Consider the following 16,356-nt stretch of genomic DNA (forward strand, 5'->3'; position numbering starts at 1 on the left):
GGCCCAGGGGAAGGAAGAAGCCACCCACCAATCTAAGCAACTATCATATATGTGTAAGATACCAAGGTAGGAAAAGCGTCTTGTCTAACTAGTGGAAAATTATGAACCTTTGTGACTTGACAGGGGTGTTGCATTTCTTTGTTACTGTGGAATTTCCTTTCCTTGTGCATACTGTGAAATTCCTGTGACTAAAAGGAATCAGACTTTGGTTGTTGAACTAGTGATTTAAGAGCCTGTGAAAAAAACAGGTTATTGATTAACTAGGGACATGGCCAGCAGTCCATTTTGATTATACTAGGAGCATGGCCTGCAGTCCTTTTTATTTATTTATTTATTTTTTTGCGGGGGGCAGCAGCATATATTTCCGCTTTGCTCTCTGCCCTTGTCCCCACAGGAGTCCAGTATCTCTCTCTGCTTACTCCTCTTGTGTATGTGTCTGGCATCTCTCTCTGCTTCTCCTCCAGGGCCCCTGCATGCAACCAGCTGAAGCAGTGAAACAGACTGCCCATGGTTGGTCCTGCTGGGGCCTTTCCCCTGAAAGTCTGCCTACAGGAAGTTACTTCATAGGAGACAGGACACGACAAAGCCAGTTTGTTTCAGTGCCTCTGCCAGTCAAGCACTGGGACTCTGAAGAGAAAAGAAGCAGATAGAGATGCTGGACCACATAGTGGGGAAGCAAGAGGGGGGGGGGGGGGTGACAGAGGGCAGGAGGAAGGAAGGGATAGAGTGCAATTTTGGAAGAGGCCAAGGCTTCTTCTTGTCTATGCCACTGGATTATACAATAAAAGAAACTGTATTCACTTTTTACCAACTGTCTGGCTGATTTTTGTGAAGACTTATTTGTTGCCATGGTCAGGCTATCACACAACCTGACCATTGAGAATAACTGTCCTACATAAAAAAAAAAAAAGTAGCATTGTTTTATTGTTTATTGAAAGCTTCTATACCACTACCAATTCAATTCAGAGCGGTTTACATGAGCTTCTGCGTTTTGAAATGTGCTAGGTCTAGAGCCCTAGATGCAGTAAGAGGATCAGTAAGACCATGTGAGTCTACACTGATCTGATTTTTTGGTTGATTCAGAAAGAGCTATACGCAGAGCTGGCTATACACAGAGCCGGCAAGGGAAGCCCGAAGAGCTGAGAGGCTGAGAAAGCCTCCTTCCACTCAGCTGTTCAGGGCAGGAAACCTTTTTTTTTTTTTTTTTCCATTTAAATGGGCAAAGATGGGGGAGAGATTTGGGGGGACCTCCAGTGGCAGGAGGGAGTAGGCATCCCTTCTGTCTTTTTTTTCAGGGAGGAGGGTAGGGGATGTTTGGGGAAGAACCTGGCATGGGAGTGGGCCTTTGGTGGCAGGAGGGGAGTAGGCATCCCTCCTGCCATTTCATTGCTGTGGAGGGGTGGGGGTGGGAGTTGCCATGGCAGGAGGAAGTGAGCATCCCTTCTGCCATTTTTTTCTCGTGTGGGGGAGGTGAAGTCAGAATGGCAGGAGGAAGTGGTCATTCCTCCTGCCTTTTTCGCTAACGAAGGGGAGGGGGGGTCAGTTCCCAGTGCTGGTTCATCAGGGAGGACCTGCGGCAGAAGGGACAGGGGCGCTTTTTTCTTTTTTTTTTCTAATGGGGCAGATATTGTGCATGTATAACATGCACAGCATATGTGCCCATAAAAACAAAAAAGGTGAGACAGGTAAGCAAGTGGTCTTGACCAGTCACTTTTTTTGGATTGCTAAAACCAATCACTTTTTTTAGTGCATCAGGAAGCCATGTTAGAACATCAATCGCTCTACTAATTTACATGGCATTTTAATATTGATCAGCTTATTTACATGGTCAGATTGGGGAATGAACGATCGTGCAGAAAACCAGGCGGTGAGTGTTTTCTGCATCTGGTTGACAAATGCGATCGTCGCTAAAGCTGTTAAAACAGGTTTAGCGAGGTTGCTGGTTTTAGTGCATCTGGGCCCTAGTATTTATATGAGTAAGTAACAATTTTGTAATGTTTGCATTTAAGTGTCAGCATTTACATGAGCAAATACCAGATTTTACAAACCTATATGTCCAACGTGAGCTAATTAAGGAGTGAAGCTACAAAACTCAAATTTTTTTTCAAGGTGTTTTTTCAAATGCCAGAGAGTTAAATGTGTTGCTCCCTTAATCAGTCCTGAGATCCAAATGAGCAGTTACCTAACATTTGTGTGCTCACATCTAGATTTTTTAATACTTGCATATATTTTCATTGGGAAATAGGAAGTACACACATACTTTCAGGCCTGCCCAAACCATACTGAAAACACACCCATTTGGAAACTGTGTGCTGCAGACATGTAAGTACCCTGTTTCCCTGAAAATTAGACCTTTCCCAAAAATAAGCCCTAGCATGATTTTTAAAGATGCTCCTAATATAAGCCCTACCCCAAAAATAAGCCCTAGTTAAGATCGACTCCTAAAGCCCCCCCCAAGTGACCCCGACAGTCCTAACATTAGTGCTGCCTGATTTGCTGAAAAAATTGGCAACCCCCACCCCTGCTGCTTTAGGAGGCTTCTGAGTGGAGGTATGTCAGTCTCACAGTGGGAAGGTCTTGGCGTTCTGCTGCACAAGGTGATGGGAGGGAGGGATAGAAAGATGCTGCACAAGGAGATGAGAGGGAGGGATAGAAAGATGCTGCACAAGGGGATGGGAGGGAGGGATAGAAAGATGCTTCACATGGGGGTGGGGAAGAAAGGAAGAAATGTGTTGGAGAAGAGGAAGGAGAGATGATTGTTGTACATGAAAAAAATAAGACATTCCCGAAAATAAGGCCTAATGGCGTTTTTTTGGACCCAAAATTAATATGACTGTCTTATTTTGGGGGAAACACGGGTGGCATCTTTTCTAAAATCATTAATTGGATGCATTGGACCATTTACATATGTAAACCTACCTTCTCAAATAACCTCCAAAATTTTTCTTCATTTTTTCCTTTTCAGAAGCTACGTCTCCTCGTGTACTAAGTTCTGGGAAATTTCTGAAGAAAGTTAATTATTTGGGGGGTTTGTCAGAGTGTAGAAACAAAGCCAGTCAAAATAACTTATAAATAAATAAAGCATGGTGAAAGCAATATCTGCTCTAGGAATTTGTTTTCACAGGTTGGTGTGAAGCAGTTTGGAACTTCTGAGATGGTGTGTCTGTTAGGATCTGACAGGGTCAGTTTGGGTGATTGTGTGCTTTGCTTGAAGATGTCCACACTCTGCCCATATGTATGCCCCCTGACAGCTAGGCATACTGTTTATAGAATAGTGCCTAGCCCTTATTAGTGCCAATCATGCACATAAGCACTAATGTTCTATATGCTAGGTGCCCGCTTATAAAACTGCCTTAAGTGTTGTGTGTAGGTACGTTAGAACTACAAACATCACAAGATTTGGGTTGCGAGTTAAAGAATGTGAATAAAAACATGATCCTGGTATAACATTGTTGACTTTGGGCTCCTTAGTAGAGAATTGCTCGGGGACAGAAATTCCACCCTGCCCCGCCAGGATCCTCTCCGTCCCCACCCATTCCCGCAAGGAATTACCTCCATCCCCGCCCGTCCCCATAAAAAGCAGCAATTACTTCTGACAGGATCATCAATTCCACAGTTTCTTTTGTGTTTGTGCTGCTGTTTTCCTTGTGGAATCTCTTTGGTGGAACCCATTTTTGTTTTCTGTTATGGTATTTAACTTATAAACCCCCTCTTTTACTAAGGCTGACGTGTCCATTATATTATATGCTTTGAACCCTGCTTCCAAAGCCTTCCATCCCCGTGGGAGTCCCGTTGGCTAGAGGGGGATCCCCGTGGGAGTCCCGTGGGTATGGGGGGATTCCCGCGGAACCTCCGCGGGATTACCACAATCCCCGTTCCCGTGCAGACCTCTACTCCTTAGATGCTGAGCTGGTTTAATCGAAACCAGGGAAGACCCGAGAGTCATCAGAGCATTAGAACATGAGCAGGTTGATTTTCATTCACTGAGGAAATAAGCATTTCTCTCAGGTACACAGGATGAACCTGAAATGTACAGCTTCCTGAACTGTGGGTTGGTGTCATGAAACCCATGTTTATGGCCACAATCTGGGTGGGCAGAAAGTCATCAGTCCACACTACTCAGGTTCTGCACTTTCTGGTGCTTTGAGAATTGAGATTGTGGCTACAGAAAGATTAGTGAGCTCTGTTGTAGTTAGAGTTTAAATCTAGCAAGGGATGTAATCTGTTTCTGTTCTTTCTGTTGTAATTAAATTGGAACTTGATAAAATTAATTATCAAATGTTATCAACAAATCACCTTTCTTTGTTGTCTCTTTTTAGCCTACACCACTGAATTGGCCGAGAGCTTTCATGAACATGTGGGAATAGTGCAGCACATAGCTGAAAAAGGTACCGTCTTTCATTTTTTTTTTACTGTGGATGCTGATGAACCCTGTACCCAGGGTTTACATTAGTTTCTAGTTATGACATGATTCATCAAGGTCCTTTCTCATAGGCAAGGAGTGGGAGAAAAGTCTTAGGGACCCCTACAGTTATTTTATTTTCAAGACAATATATAGAAACTTCCAAAAGCAAGTGGTTGAAAATAGCAAATTTTGGAAGCCACTTATGTCTGATAGATTTTCTTCCATAAAATTGTTATGTCATCTTTATTAGATAGGTATGAGGGAAGATTAGATCCATTCACATAAAAAGAGTCCAGATAGAGCAGTCCAAGCCCCATAATAGAGAGGACGCTGAAATAAGAGCTCCTCATTTGAACCCTTGAAAAAGCCTGTATAGGCAAAACGGGACCCATCGGGGCATGCTTGAGATACTGCATTAAAGGATAAGTAAAAAATTTAACAGTCATGGTTATCTTCTTTTAGTAGATAACAGTGAACTGGAATAGTAAGCTTATTAGCTATTAGAGCAAGCTGAATTGCTACCGTTTCTTGGTAGGCCAGAACCTGGATCTAAAGAAGAATATTACCAGCTTCTAGGCTTTTCTACAATTAATTCCCAACCAGTGGGGTTGTTATTTGTTGTGGGACATTTAAGTCCCCCAGTATCAATTTATAGAACTCTACCAGTGTGTTGGTTAAAAGGAATTCATAAAAGTCTTCTTTATCCCCTAACCATTTTTTGGGGGGGAATGTAAAATAATGTAGTTATCAGTGAGTCTTCCAAGTGATTATTAGAGATCTTACAAGTTAGGATTTCAAAATCCTCCATGGATTTTGTATCCAATCTATTGAAATTAAACGAATCTTTCATGATTATGGCCAAACCACCTCCTTTTTTCCAACTTCTGGAAAGTGGAAGGATTCTATAACCCTTAGGTAAACATTCTATTAAAGAAATATCTTTATCAGAAACAGTCCATGTTTCTGTTAAAAACAGGAAATCAGGGTTTATATCCTCCAACCAATCTTTTAGAATTTGAGTTTTGTTCCTTATGGAACTAAACTAACTAAACTAAACTAAACCTTAAGTTTATATACCGCATCATCTCCACAAATGTGGAGCTCGACACGGTTTACAGGAATTAATATAGAAAAGAACTCCAATGGAAAGGAGAAGGGCTTAGTAAAAAGGAAGAAAGAGGGGACTTAGTATAATGGAGAGGGAGGGAGTAGTTACATTTTAGCGAAAAGCCAAGTTTTCAAATGTTTTCGGAAGCGTTGGAGGGAGGTCGAACTCCGAAGAGGGGCAGTGAAGCTGTTCCACAGCTCGGTGATCCTGAAGAAGAGGGATGTCCCAAGTTTTCCTGTATGGGATATGCCTTTTAAAGAGGGGAAGGATAATTTTAATTTTTGAGTGGATCTGGTGGAGGTAGGGTTCGAGGAGAGCCAAGATAGAGGAAAGAGGGGAGGAAGGATGCCGTGTAGAGATTTGAAGGCTAGACAGGCGCATTTGTAGTGAACCCTGAGGATAGCTGGGAGTCAGTGAAGCTTAGACAAAAGCGGGAGACGTGGTCGAATTTGCTCTTAGCGAAGATTAGTTTAGCCGCAGTGTTCTGAATCCGCTGAAGTCTGTGAAGACTTTTCTTTGTTAGGCTTAAGTAGATGGAGTTGCAGTAATCCAGTCTGGATAGAATAATGGATTGAACGAGGACAGCGAAGTGTTGTTGGTGGAAGCAGGATCTTACTTTCCTTAACATGTGAAGATTGAAAAAGCATTTTTTTTACTAAGGAGTTAGGTGATCATTGAAGGACAGTGTAGAGTCAATGATGATTCCCAGAACTTTGCTTGAGTGCTCAAGCTGCAGTTTGGTGCCAGAGGATAGTGGGATGAGGGTGGGTAGCTGATCTAATTTTGGGCCGAGCCAGAGTAGTTTTGTTTTGGTCTCGTTTAGTTTCATTTGAACGGTGAGCGCCCAGAATTGGAGATTCGTTATACAAGAAGAGATGTTATCAGAGAGGTTGGTGAGGTTAGAATCGGTCTCGAGGAGGACAAGGATGTCGTCTGCGTAGGTGTAAAGTGTCTCCAAGGGGGATAGTTGGAGGAGTTTCAGGGAGGACATATAAACATTGAAAAGAATTGGGGATAGAGGTGAACCCTGAGGGACTCCGCAAATCGGTTTCCAAGGGGAGAATGAGGTGCCATTCATGTTAACGAAGTAGGAGCGGGAACGTAAGAATTTTGAGAACCAATCTAAGACAGTGGAGTTTATGCCAATTTCAGAAAGTTGGAGGATTAGTATGTCATGATGGACGATGTCGAAAGCTGCAGAAAGGTCAAATTGAAGAAGGACAGCGAACTTGTTGCAAGAGTGAAGATGTTGGACTTTTGAAATTAAAGAGGCCAAAAGGGATTCGATGCTGAAGTTGGGTCTGAAGCCATGTTGGTAGGGAAGGAGAATGGAGAATCTCTCAAGATAGGATGAGAGTTGGGTAGCTATGATGGACTCCAGCATCTTGGTCAGGAGAGGAATGTTAGCTATTGGGCAATAGCTGGATGGTGTGGAGGGGTTTAGACCAGCTTTTTTCAGTAGAGGGGATAAGGCAATGTGTCCCATTTCTGCAGAGAATAGGCCTGAGAGTAGGGCGGAATTTATAAGTTTGGTGAGAGATGAGATGGCTTGTGCGGGAATATTCTCGTATAAGTAGGAGGGGAAAGGATCCAAGGTACAATTGCAGAATTTTAACTTGAGGCATAGTTTGGAGACCTGGGAATCGGAAATGAGCTCAAAGGCGGTCCAGGATCTATCGGCTGGGATATGGTTGGCCTCGGTTTGATTAGGGTTGGAGACGGCGAGCACCAGAGAGTTGTAAGAGGGTGTTGGAGGGAAGGAGCATCGTAAGGTAGTGACTTTCTCATTGAAAAATTTTGCTAGATCATCGGCAGATGGAGAGGAGGGGAGTGTGGCAGAATCATGTTTAGAGGATATGGAACGCCAAATGTTGAACAGTGTGTTACTTTGGTTGTTGGATCTGGCGATTTTGTTGCTGTAGTAGTTCTTCCTTGATTTTTTAAATTCAGTATTGTAGAACTTAATATTCGCCCTCCAGGACTGTCTGTCAGTGGGAGATTTAGATTTTTTCCATTTGCGTTCCAGTATTCAACATTTCTGTTTCAGTTGTCTGTGATATGGAAGGTACCAGGGGGCCTTGCGGGAGTAGGAGACAGTTTTAGTGGATAGTGGAGCAAGGGAGTGGTAGGTGGACTCAGAGAGGGTGATCCAATTGTGCCAGTTGGATTCAGGGTTTGGAGGATTGGGAATAGTGGAAATTAGGTTGAGGAATTTGGTCCAGAACAAATCGCTCGCAATTTTTTTTCGGAAGGTAATGGGATTGGGGGTACACAGTGGTGGCTCGAGGTGTGACATGAAAATGGGGAGGGAGAAATCCCCTAGGAATGGTCGGAACGAATATTTAAGTAGTAACCCTAAAGGTTTGATAATCAGAAACTACTGGTAGACCTACATAGTGGAAGTTTTTTAAAACTCTATCTCTAGATGTTTTTCCATATGATTTACTATTCTTGCGATTGGTGGACACCACAGGGATAGGAAAAGGGCCTAGTTCTGAACAATCATACAGAAATTCTATAAACGTCATCCGCCATCTCGATGTCATCGGCAAACTGTGTCAGGAGTGGCAGGATCTTCCTTTGGGCCTGTTAGGCCGCGTGGCCTTGGTAAAGATGGTCCTGCTTCCTAAACTACTTTATCCCCTCCAAATGGTGCTGCTTTGGCTTCGCCGCCAGGATGAACTTTGTTTTAAATTCCCTCATAACTCAGTTTATCTGGAGATCTAAGGCTCCCTGTGTGGCCCTGGCTAAAGGGGCTAGGAAGTTGAATGTTCCAGATATACGACTATATAACGTTGCCGCACTAATGAGGTGGATCCATGAGGGTTACATGGGGCAGGATTGTTATTTTCCCCCGGGGTGGGTCATGGGCTGGACTCAACCCTTTCAATTCTTCAACTTATTACACTCTCAGCCGGAACATGCTGCTCGCTCCGGGGAGGTCGATCTCAGTTTCTGATGCCTTTTCGGCAGGCGTCAATGGTTTCTCCTTGTTGTTTGAGGGCAATTCGGGGTTCCTGCCTGGCTGGGGACGGTTTGTGTTTCGGGAGTGGGTACAGCGAGGCTGCCGTTACATAGTACAGCTGCTGGACCTTTCGGAGGCTTCTTTTCCCTCCTTTCAACAAGTCCAGACAGCATGGGCACTTCCCCATAAGTTTTGTTCTCCTTTCTACAGTTGTGACAATACTGGTCCTCTGCCAGACAGGAAAGTGCGGGAGCGAGGTTGGGACTCGGAGCCTTTGGACCAGATTTTTGCGGCTACCCCGCCTGTGCTCAAGCAGTTGTCCCACTAGTATAGGGTTCCTGGGATGTGCACGTTGAGGGGGAACTGGGCCAGAGCATCTCAGATTCCCAGTTTTTGGACTGTTTTCGGACTCTTTATCTTTTTTCTAAGTCGGCAGACTATCAGGAAATGCAGTACAAAATATTACACAGAGCTTATCTCACTAGACATAGAGGGTCACAGATTGGGCTGTGAAGTGGTGGCCTTTGTGTCAAGTGCAAGTGCCAGCCTGGAACCTATTTCCATTCGTTTCTTGAGTGCACTGAGATCTCTCTATGGCAGGAGCTCTTGAGCCTTCTTGATTTTGTTCTTCACCGCTCCATTGAGTGGGATTATGGCACCCTCCTTCTGGGCTTTCAGGGATTGTTACGGGAGAAGGGCCTTTCTCCCTCTCAATGTATATTCCTGTACAATACCACATTGGTGACGAAAAAACTGATCCTGGCCTATTGGGTGTCTGAGGACCCCCCCCCCCAACCACTGCTCAATGGTGCGGCAGGCTGAGAGAGATGGCACAATTTGAGATTTGCTCTTATGATAAATCTACTCGCCTAGACATGCGACATTATGTTGTTTTATGGAGGACCTTGCTGGACCTCCTTCCTCCCTGAAGACTACATGCACTTCTTTTTGTGTTTGCTCTCCTGAACTTGCAGGTTGTGGCATTCTTGCTTCCCTACCTGTGTTCCGAGGGTGGGTGAGGGGGAGATCCATAGGGGTGGTGTGACTGGGATGGAGTGTGGCTCTTGTGAGTGTGGTGTATGGAGTGGGGGGTATGTGGGTTACTGCTTGTTTGACTGTGGGTTGGAGGGCTTTTCCAGTTTTAAAAAAGTTATGGCGGATGGCCTAGTCTGGCTTTGTACTTGTGGGGATGGTCTGGTCTGCTGTTTCTCATTATGTTGAACTTTGTACTGTGTCCACATGGCCTTTCATTCCACTGTGGAGAGATTTCTTATTTGTTCTTTCATTTTTTTGTTACTCCTGCTCTTCCTGCATTGCCTTTTTGATGAGTGTACTTATTTGTTTGGGCCGTTTGCCCTTCTCAATAAAAATATATATTTTTTAAAAAAGATACTTCCTTAATCACCTTTCAGTTTCGAATAAGGTAATATGTAGAAATAAAACAAAAACATGAAGGAAAAAAATACCTTTTTTATTGGACTAACTTAATGTAGTTTATGGCCTTCTTTTGTAAACGATATAAAAAAGTTTTAAATAAATAACTAAATTAGCTTTCAAACCCCTTCCTCCGATTAGAAATTTTGAATAACAAAATGATGGACAGGGAAAGATTCTTAACTTGGTAATCTTCTTTCTTGTAAATCCTCATTTTATTCCTGAACTCTCGGGTAGTCAATTCCATCTCATGAGATCTCTTATAGGAAGCTTCATTTGCATAGTTTTGCTCCTCTTCTCTACCTATGGAGTGCTGTTCAACTTCCAGTGTGTTACATAGTAACATAGTAAATGATGGCAGATAAAGACCTGAATGGTCCAACCAGTCTGCCCATTAGTTATACCCATTAAAAATACATGATTAAATTAACTTGTCTCTTCTTTGATATTTCTGGGTCATGAACTGTAAAGTCCACCTGGTATTGTCCTAAGTTCCAAATGTTGAAGTTGCTGTCCAAGCTCACTCCAGCCTATCCAACCATCCTGTTTGCAGGAAATCTACCATAAAGTCCGTCCAGTAACATCCTCATGTTCCAAGTTAGTGGAGTTCCCATTGATGCTCTTCCCAGCCCATCCTACACCTAATCACCACATATGGTACACAGACCTTGCAAGTCTGTCCAGTACCGGTCTTGGTTCTTTAATTTACATCCTTCATTTTCTAATTAGAGATCCTCTATGTTTATTCCATGCTTTTTTTTTAATTTCATCACCATTTTCCTCTCCACCACTTCCCTTAGGAGGGCATTCCAGGCATCTACCATCCTCTCCATGAAAAATAATTTCCTATACCTTCTGGTAGAATTCATTGTGCCATATTTACAAAATGGAAAGAACAATTGCCATACAAAAAGGGAATTATAATAATTTTAAAAAGATTTGGAGGCCATTGACAAATTATTGTAATGATTAGACACCATTATCCACTGAAAGTACATTTATACATAGGGGGAGGGGGAATGGTATAAAGTTATATTAAAGATTTAATCGATAGATAAAATACAATATTTATATGATATTTTTGATTAAAATATTTGGGGGAAGGGTGGGTGGGAAGGGTATAAATTTATGTATTTAAGATGATGCTAGAACAAAATTCAAGAGATGTATACAAGTTTTAACTGATGTAATATTGTGTACTTGATGTAAGATGAAAAAATGAATAAAGAATTTGAAAAAAAAAAGAAAAATAATTTTCTAATATTGATCCTGAATATTCCTCCCTGCAAACTCAAATTATGCCCTCCTAGTTTTACCATTTTCTCTTCTCTGGAAAAGATTTGGTTCTATATTTTTTTTTTTTTTTTTTATTTTTTATTTATCAAATTTTATATTTTACAAATCAAGTATCCACTTGTACAGAAAGATGAAGAAAAGCAAGCAAATAATACATAATAATCAAATAACATAAATATTTAGCTTAAATTCAGCTCAAGTCCTCCATTTAGATCCAAGAAAAAATAGGCGAACATTTTAACAAATATTAACAAAATATTTGAATCAAATATATAAGAAAAGAAGATCCCTTTAGCTGAGAGAGTATACCATTAAATTCAATTTGCACTTCACTTTTATTTCCCTTTATCCAGTCTAGTTCCTGCCAGAAAGGCTGTCAACTGGAAGGGCTCAAAGAAAACAGCACAGTTACTTACCGTAACAGGTGTTATCCAGGGACAGCAGGCATATATTCTCACATGTGGGTGACGTCATCTACGGAGCCCCGATGCGGAAGCATTTTCAAGCAAACTTGATTGAAGATTTAAGTTTGCTCTGCTGCTCCACGCATGCGTGCCTTCCTGCTCCACTAGGGGGTGCATCCCCTCGTGGTCTCCAGTTCACTTAACTAGCCAAGAAGCCAACCTCGGGGAGGTGGGCGGGTTGTGAGAATATATGCCTGCTGTCCCTGGATAACACCTGTTACGGTAAGTAACTGTGCTTTATCCCAGGACAAGCAGGCATGATATTCTCACATGTGGGTGACCTCCAAGCTTACTGAAGAGGGATGGAGGGAAGTTGGCAATTTAAGCAAATAGATTTCGCAACACCGATTGGCCGAACCGGCCATCGCTTCTGGACAGGGAGTCCAGACAGTAGTGGGAGGTGAAGGTATGAACCGAAGACCACGTGGCAGCCTTGCAGATTTCCTCAATAGGTGTGGACCTGAGGAAGGCTACGGAGGCTGCCATCGCTCGGACTTTGTGTCCCGTTACTCGACCATGCAGCGCGAGACCAGCCTGAGCGTAGCAAAAGGAGATGCAATCGGCCAACCAGTTGGACAAGGTGCGTTTGGAAACTGGGTGACCTAACCGGTTTGGGTCGAAGGACAAAAACAGTTGTGGGACTTTCCGGTGTGGCTGAGTGCGTTGGAAGTAAAAGGCCAACGCTCTTTTGCAGTCAAGAGTGTGGAGCGCCACTTCTCCGGGGTGAGAGTGGGGCTTGGGAAAAAACACAGGTAAGACAATGGACTGATTGAGATGGAAATCAGACACTACTTTAGGTAGGAACTTTGGATGGGTGCGGAGTACCACCTTGTCGTGATGGAATACCGTGAAGGGTGGGTCCGCTACCAGAGCTTGTAGCTCACTAACCCGCCGTGCGGACGTGAGCGCGAGTAGGAAAATTACCTTCCAAGTGAGGAATTTTGGATGGCATTTGTCTAGGGGCTCAAATGGAGGTTTCATTAGTTGGGCCAGAACCACGTTAAGGTCCCAAACCACCGGGGGAGGTTTGAGAGGGGGGTGGACGTTCAGCAGACCCTTCATGAAGCGAGTGACTAAGGGATGGAGCGAGAGGGCTTTCCCTTCCAGGGGCTGATGAAAGGCCGCAATCGCACTGAGGTGTACTCGAATGGAGTTGGTCTTTAGGCCGGAATGAGATAGTTGAAGTAGATAGTCAAGGACCAGGGGGACGGGGACCGACACCGGGTCCTGGCTGTGGGAGGAGCACCAGGTTGAGAATCTGGTCCACTTTTGGGAGTAGCAGATTCTCGTCGAGGTTTTTCTAGAGGCCTCCAATATCTCCTTGACTGATTGAGACACGGGGAGAGCAGTCAGGGGGAGAGAAACCAAGCATTCAGATGAAGAGATTGAAGATTGGGATGTAACAGTGAACCCTGACCCTGTGACAGTAGAGAGGGAAACAGAGGCAGTGGATCTCTGACACTGAGTTGAAGTAGAAGGGAAAACCATGGCTGGCGTGGCCAGCAAGGGGCAATCAGGATCAGGGTGGCTTGTACTGTTTTCAGGTGGACAAGCGTCCGCAGTATCAGAGGAAACGGCGGGAACGCGTACAGGAACCTTCCCTCCCAGTCGAGGAGGAAGGCGTCGGCCTCGAGCCGGTCCGGGGAGTATATCCGGGAGCAGAAGAGAGGCAGCTTGTGATTGTGAGGGGACGCGAACAGGTCTATTTGAGGCGTCCCCCACCGTTCGAACACTCCTCGTAGGGCTTGAGAGTGTAGTGACCACTCGTGTGGCTGGAGGAGGCGGCTGAGTCTGTCCGCCAGGCAGTTTTGTTCTCCTTGTATGTACACCGCCCGAAGGAAGGTGTTGTTGGAGATTGCCCATTTCCAGAGGCGTAGGGCTTCCCGACAAAGGGGCCAAGACCCTGTGCCCCCTTGTTTGTTTACGTAGTACATCGCTACTTGGTTGTCGGTTCGGATGAGAACCACTCGGTCGCGGAGCAGATGTTGGAAGGCTACAGCTGCGAGGTAGATGGCCCGAAGTTCTAGCACGTTGATGTGGCAGCGACGGTCTTGTGCTGACCACATTCCTTGGGTGCGTAGGCCGTCCAGATGGGCTCCCCAAGCGTACTCCGACGAGTCCGTGGTGAGTACCTTGCTGTGGGGTGGGGTGAGGAAGAGCAAACCTTTGGAAAGATTTGAAGAGTCGGCCCACCAGCGGAGCGATCGTTGCAATGAAGGAGTCACTGTTACGGAGCGGTCGATCGGGTCCCGGTCTTGACGCCATTGAGACGCCAAGGTCCATTGAGGGATTCTCAGGTGGAGGCGGGCGAAGGGTGTGACATAGACGGTGGAGGCCATGTGGCCCAGAAGGGTCATCATCTGTCGGGCTGATACTGAGGTCACCCGAGAGATCCTTCGGCTCAGACTTACTAACGCCTCCAGGCGCGGAGGGGGGAGGAAGGAACGGAGGCGAACCGTGTCCAGCGTGGCCCCGATGAACTGTAGGGACTGCGAGGGGCGTAGTTGAGATTTTGGGAAGTTTATTTCGAACCCCAGACATTGTAGGTAGGTAATAGTCTGTTGGGTCGCTGAGATAACCCCTTCCTTGGACGGGGCTTTGATTAGCCAGTCGTCCAGGTAGGGGAATACCTGGAGGCCCTGGGAACGTAAGGTTGCTGCTACCACCACAAGGCACTTGGTGAAGACCCGAGGTGATGATGCTAGTCCGAAGGGGAGGACTCGGTATTGTAGGTGCCAGTCCCCTACTTGGAAATGCAAAAACTTGCGGTGAGCGGGGTGCACTGGGACATGTGTGTACGCCTCCTTGAGATCGAGGGAGCAGAGCCAGTCGCCCTCGTCGATCAGGGGGTAGAGTGTTGGTAGTGAGAGCATCCGAAACTTTTCCCGTACCAGGAATTTGTTGAGGCGTCTCAAGTCTAGTATTGGGCGTAGGTCTCCCGTTTTTTTCGGTACCAGGAAGTAACGGGAGTAGAAGCCCTTCCCCCGTTGGTCGGGGGGGACCTTCTCCACTGCTCTCAGGCGAAGCAGGTCTCGAGCTTCGGAGAGGAGTAGAGGTAGCTGAGTCCGGTTTGGAGGGCAATTCCTTGGGGGATTGTCCGGGGGAGTGGCCCGAAAGTTGAGAGAGTACCCTGATGAGATCACGCCAAGGACCCATGCATCCGACGTGAGTTGTTCCCAGCGAGGATAGAAGGCTTTGAGTCGACCTCCGATGGGAAGGGGGTCTGGGACTATGGCGGAGGGGGCCCGCCCCCTTCCGCGTGTCCCGTCAAAAGGACGGGGATGGTTTGGTGGTCGCGGGCGGTTGAGACTTGGGCATGGCCCTGTGATGGGCTTGCGGACGTCTGGGTGGGGGCCGCGAGAAAGCAGGGGTGGACTTTTGTGGGTAGCGGCGCGGAGGGGCCCTGTATGGCCTGGGCGCTGGCGGTTTGGGCTTTTGCCGGACAAGGGAGGCAAACGAGCGTTCATGTTCGGAGAGGCGTTTTGTCGCCGCCTCGATAGTGTCATCGAACAATTCCTTTCCCACACAGGGGAGGTTAGCCAACCGGTCCTGTAAGTTGGGGTCCATGTCGACCAGGCGCAGCCAAGCTAGTCGGCGCATGGCGATAGCGAAGGCTGCTTCTCTGGAGGAGAGTTCGAAGCCATCGTAGGCCGCGTGGAATAGATGAAGGCGCAGGTTGGAGAGTGACTCTAAGAGCAGGACGAACGTTCCCTGCCGGGAGGCCGGTAGGTCAGTCTCAAAGGCTCTCAATAGTCCAATGAGGTGTTTGAGGTATGATGTGAAGGTGAAAGTGTAGCTTTGCACCCTAGAGGCCATCATTGCGTTTTGGTATAGTCTCCTGCCGAACTTGTCCAGGGTTCGGCCTTCTCGGCCTGGGGGGACCGCTGCTGAGACCCGGGACGGGTGAGCCTTTTTCAAGGAGGATTCCACTAGCAGCGATTGGTGGGAGAGCTGTGGTTGCTCGAATCTCGGGTAAGGTACTGTGCGGTACTTGGCCTCCATTTTGGAGGGTACGGCCGTGACCATGTAGGGGGTCTCCAGGTTCCTGAAGAAGGCCTGTTGGAGTACCGGGTTAGGTGGTAAGCGAAGGGACTCTCTGGGCAGTGATGGCATATCCAGCTCCGCCAGGTACTCCTTCGAGTATCTGGAGTCGGACTGGAGGTCTAAGTCCAATGCATGGCCCATGTCTTGGACAAAGCGAGTGAAGGATGGGCGAGATGTCCCCGGGGCCCCGTGCGGGGTCGGGGAACGAGACCTTCGTCGGGTGGAGAAGGATAAGGAGGCTTCCCTCGAGTATCGAGGTTCATGCTCTAATCCATGCTCCGAGGTTGGGGAAGCACTGTGAGAGTGTTCCGGGGTTGTCGATCTTCGGCGTCTCGAGGAGCCCCTCGGAGACGATGCCGGGGTTAGGGGTACCGATCGATGTCGGATTGGTGACCTCGATCCGGACTCCCTCGGAGAATACGTCCGAGGGGGAGTTCGGAGGATGCGCGGGTTGGAGAGTGATAACTCAGCCACCCTTAGTGGTCCTGTACGAGGTGTAGGAGAACGGCCTCGTAGGGTTGGTGAACCTCGGGCCTTCTTGGAGGTACGGCGGTTCGAGGTTTCTGTCGTTCTAGCCCGACGTTTTGCCCCTCGGCGGTCCGCGGAGGGGGAACGTCTCGGGCGTCTCGGCGAGGAGTCC

The 16,356-nt window shown here is 46.4% G+C and overlaps 1 protein-coding gene across 5 annotated transcripts in view; it reads left to right on the forward strand.

Moving 5' to 3' along the window:
- LOC117361288 (caspase-10-like) overlaps positions 1-16,356 on the forward strand; it is a 135,963-nt gene that overhangs the window by 64,437 nt on the left and 55,170 nt on the right. For all 5 annotated transcript variants that reach the window (XM_033946431.1, XM_033946433.1, XM_033946434.1 and 2 more), the window contains exon 7: positions 4,320-4,388. In XM_033946431.1, the coding sequence (XP_033802322.1) occupies positions 4,320-4,388 (69 nt within the window). The remainder of the gene's footprint in view (positions 1-4,319; positions 4,389-16,356) is intronic.

Source organism: Geotrypetes seraphini, chromosome 5 (genome assembly GCF_902459505.1).
Source record: "Geotrypetes seraphini chromosome 5, aGeoSer1.1, whole genome shotgun sequence".
Lineage (NCBI taxonomy): Eukaryota > Metazoa > Chordata > Amphibia > Gymnophiona > Dermophiidae > Geotrypetes > Geotrypetes seraphini.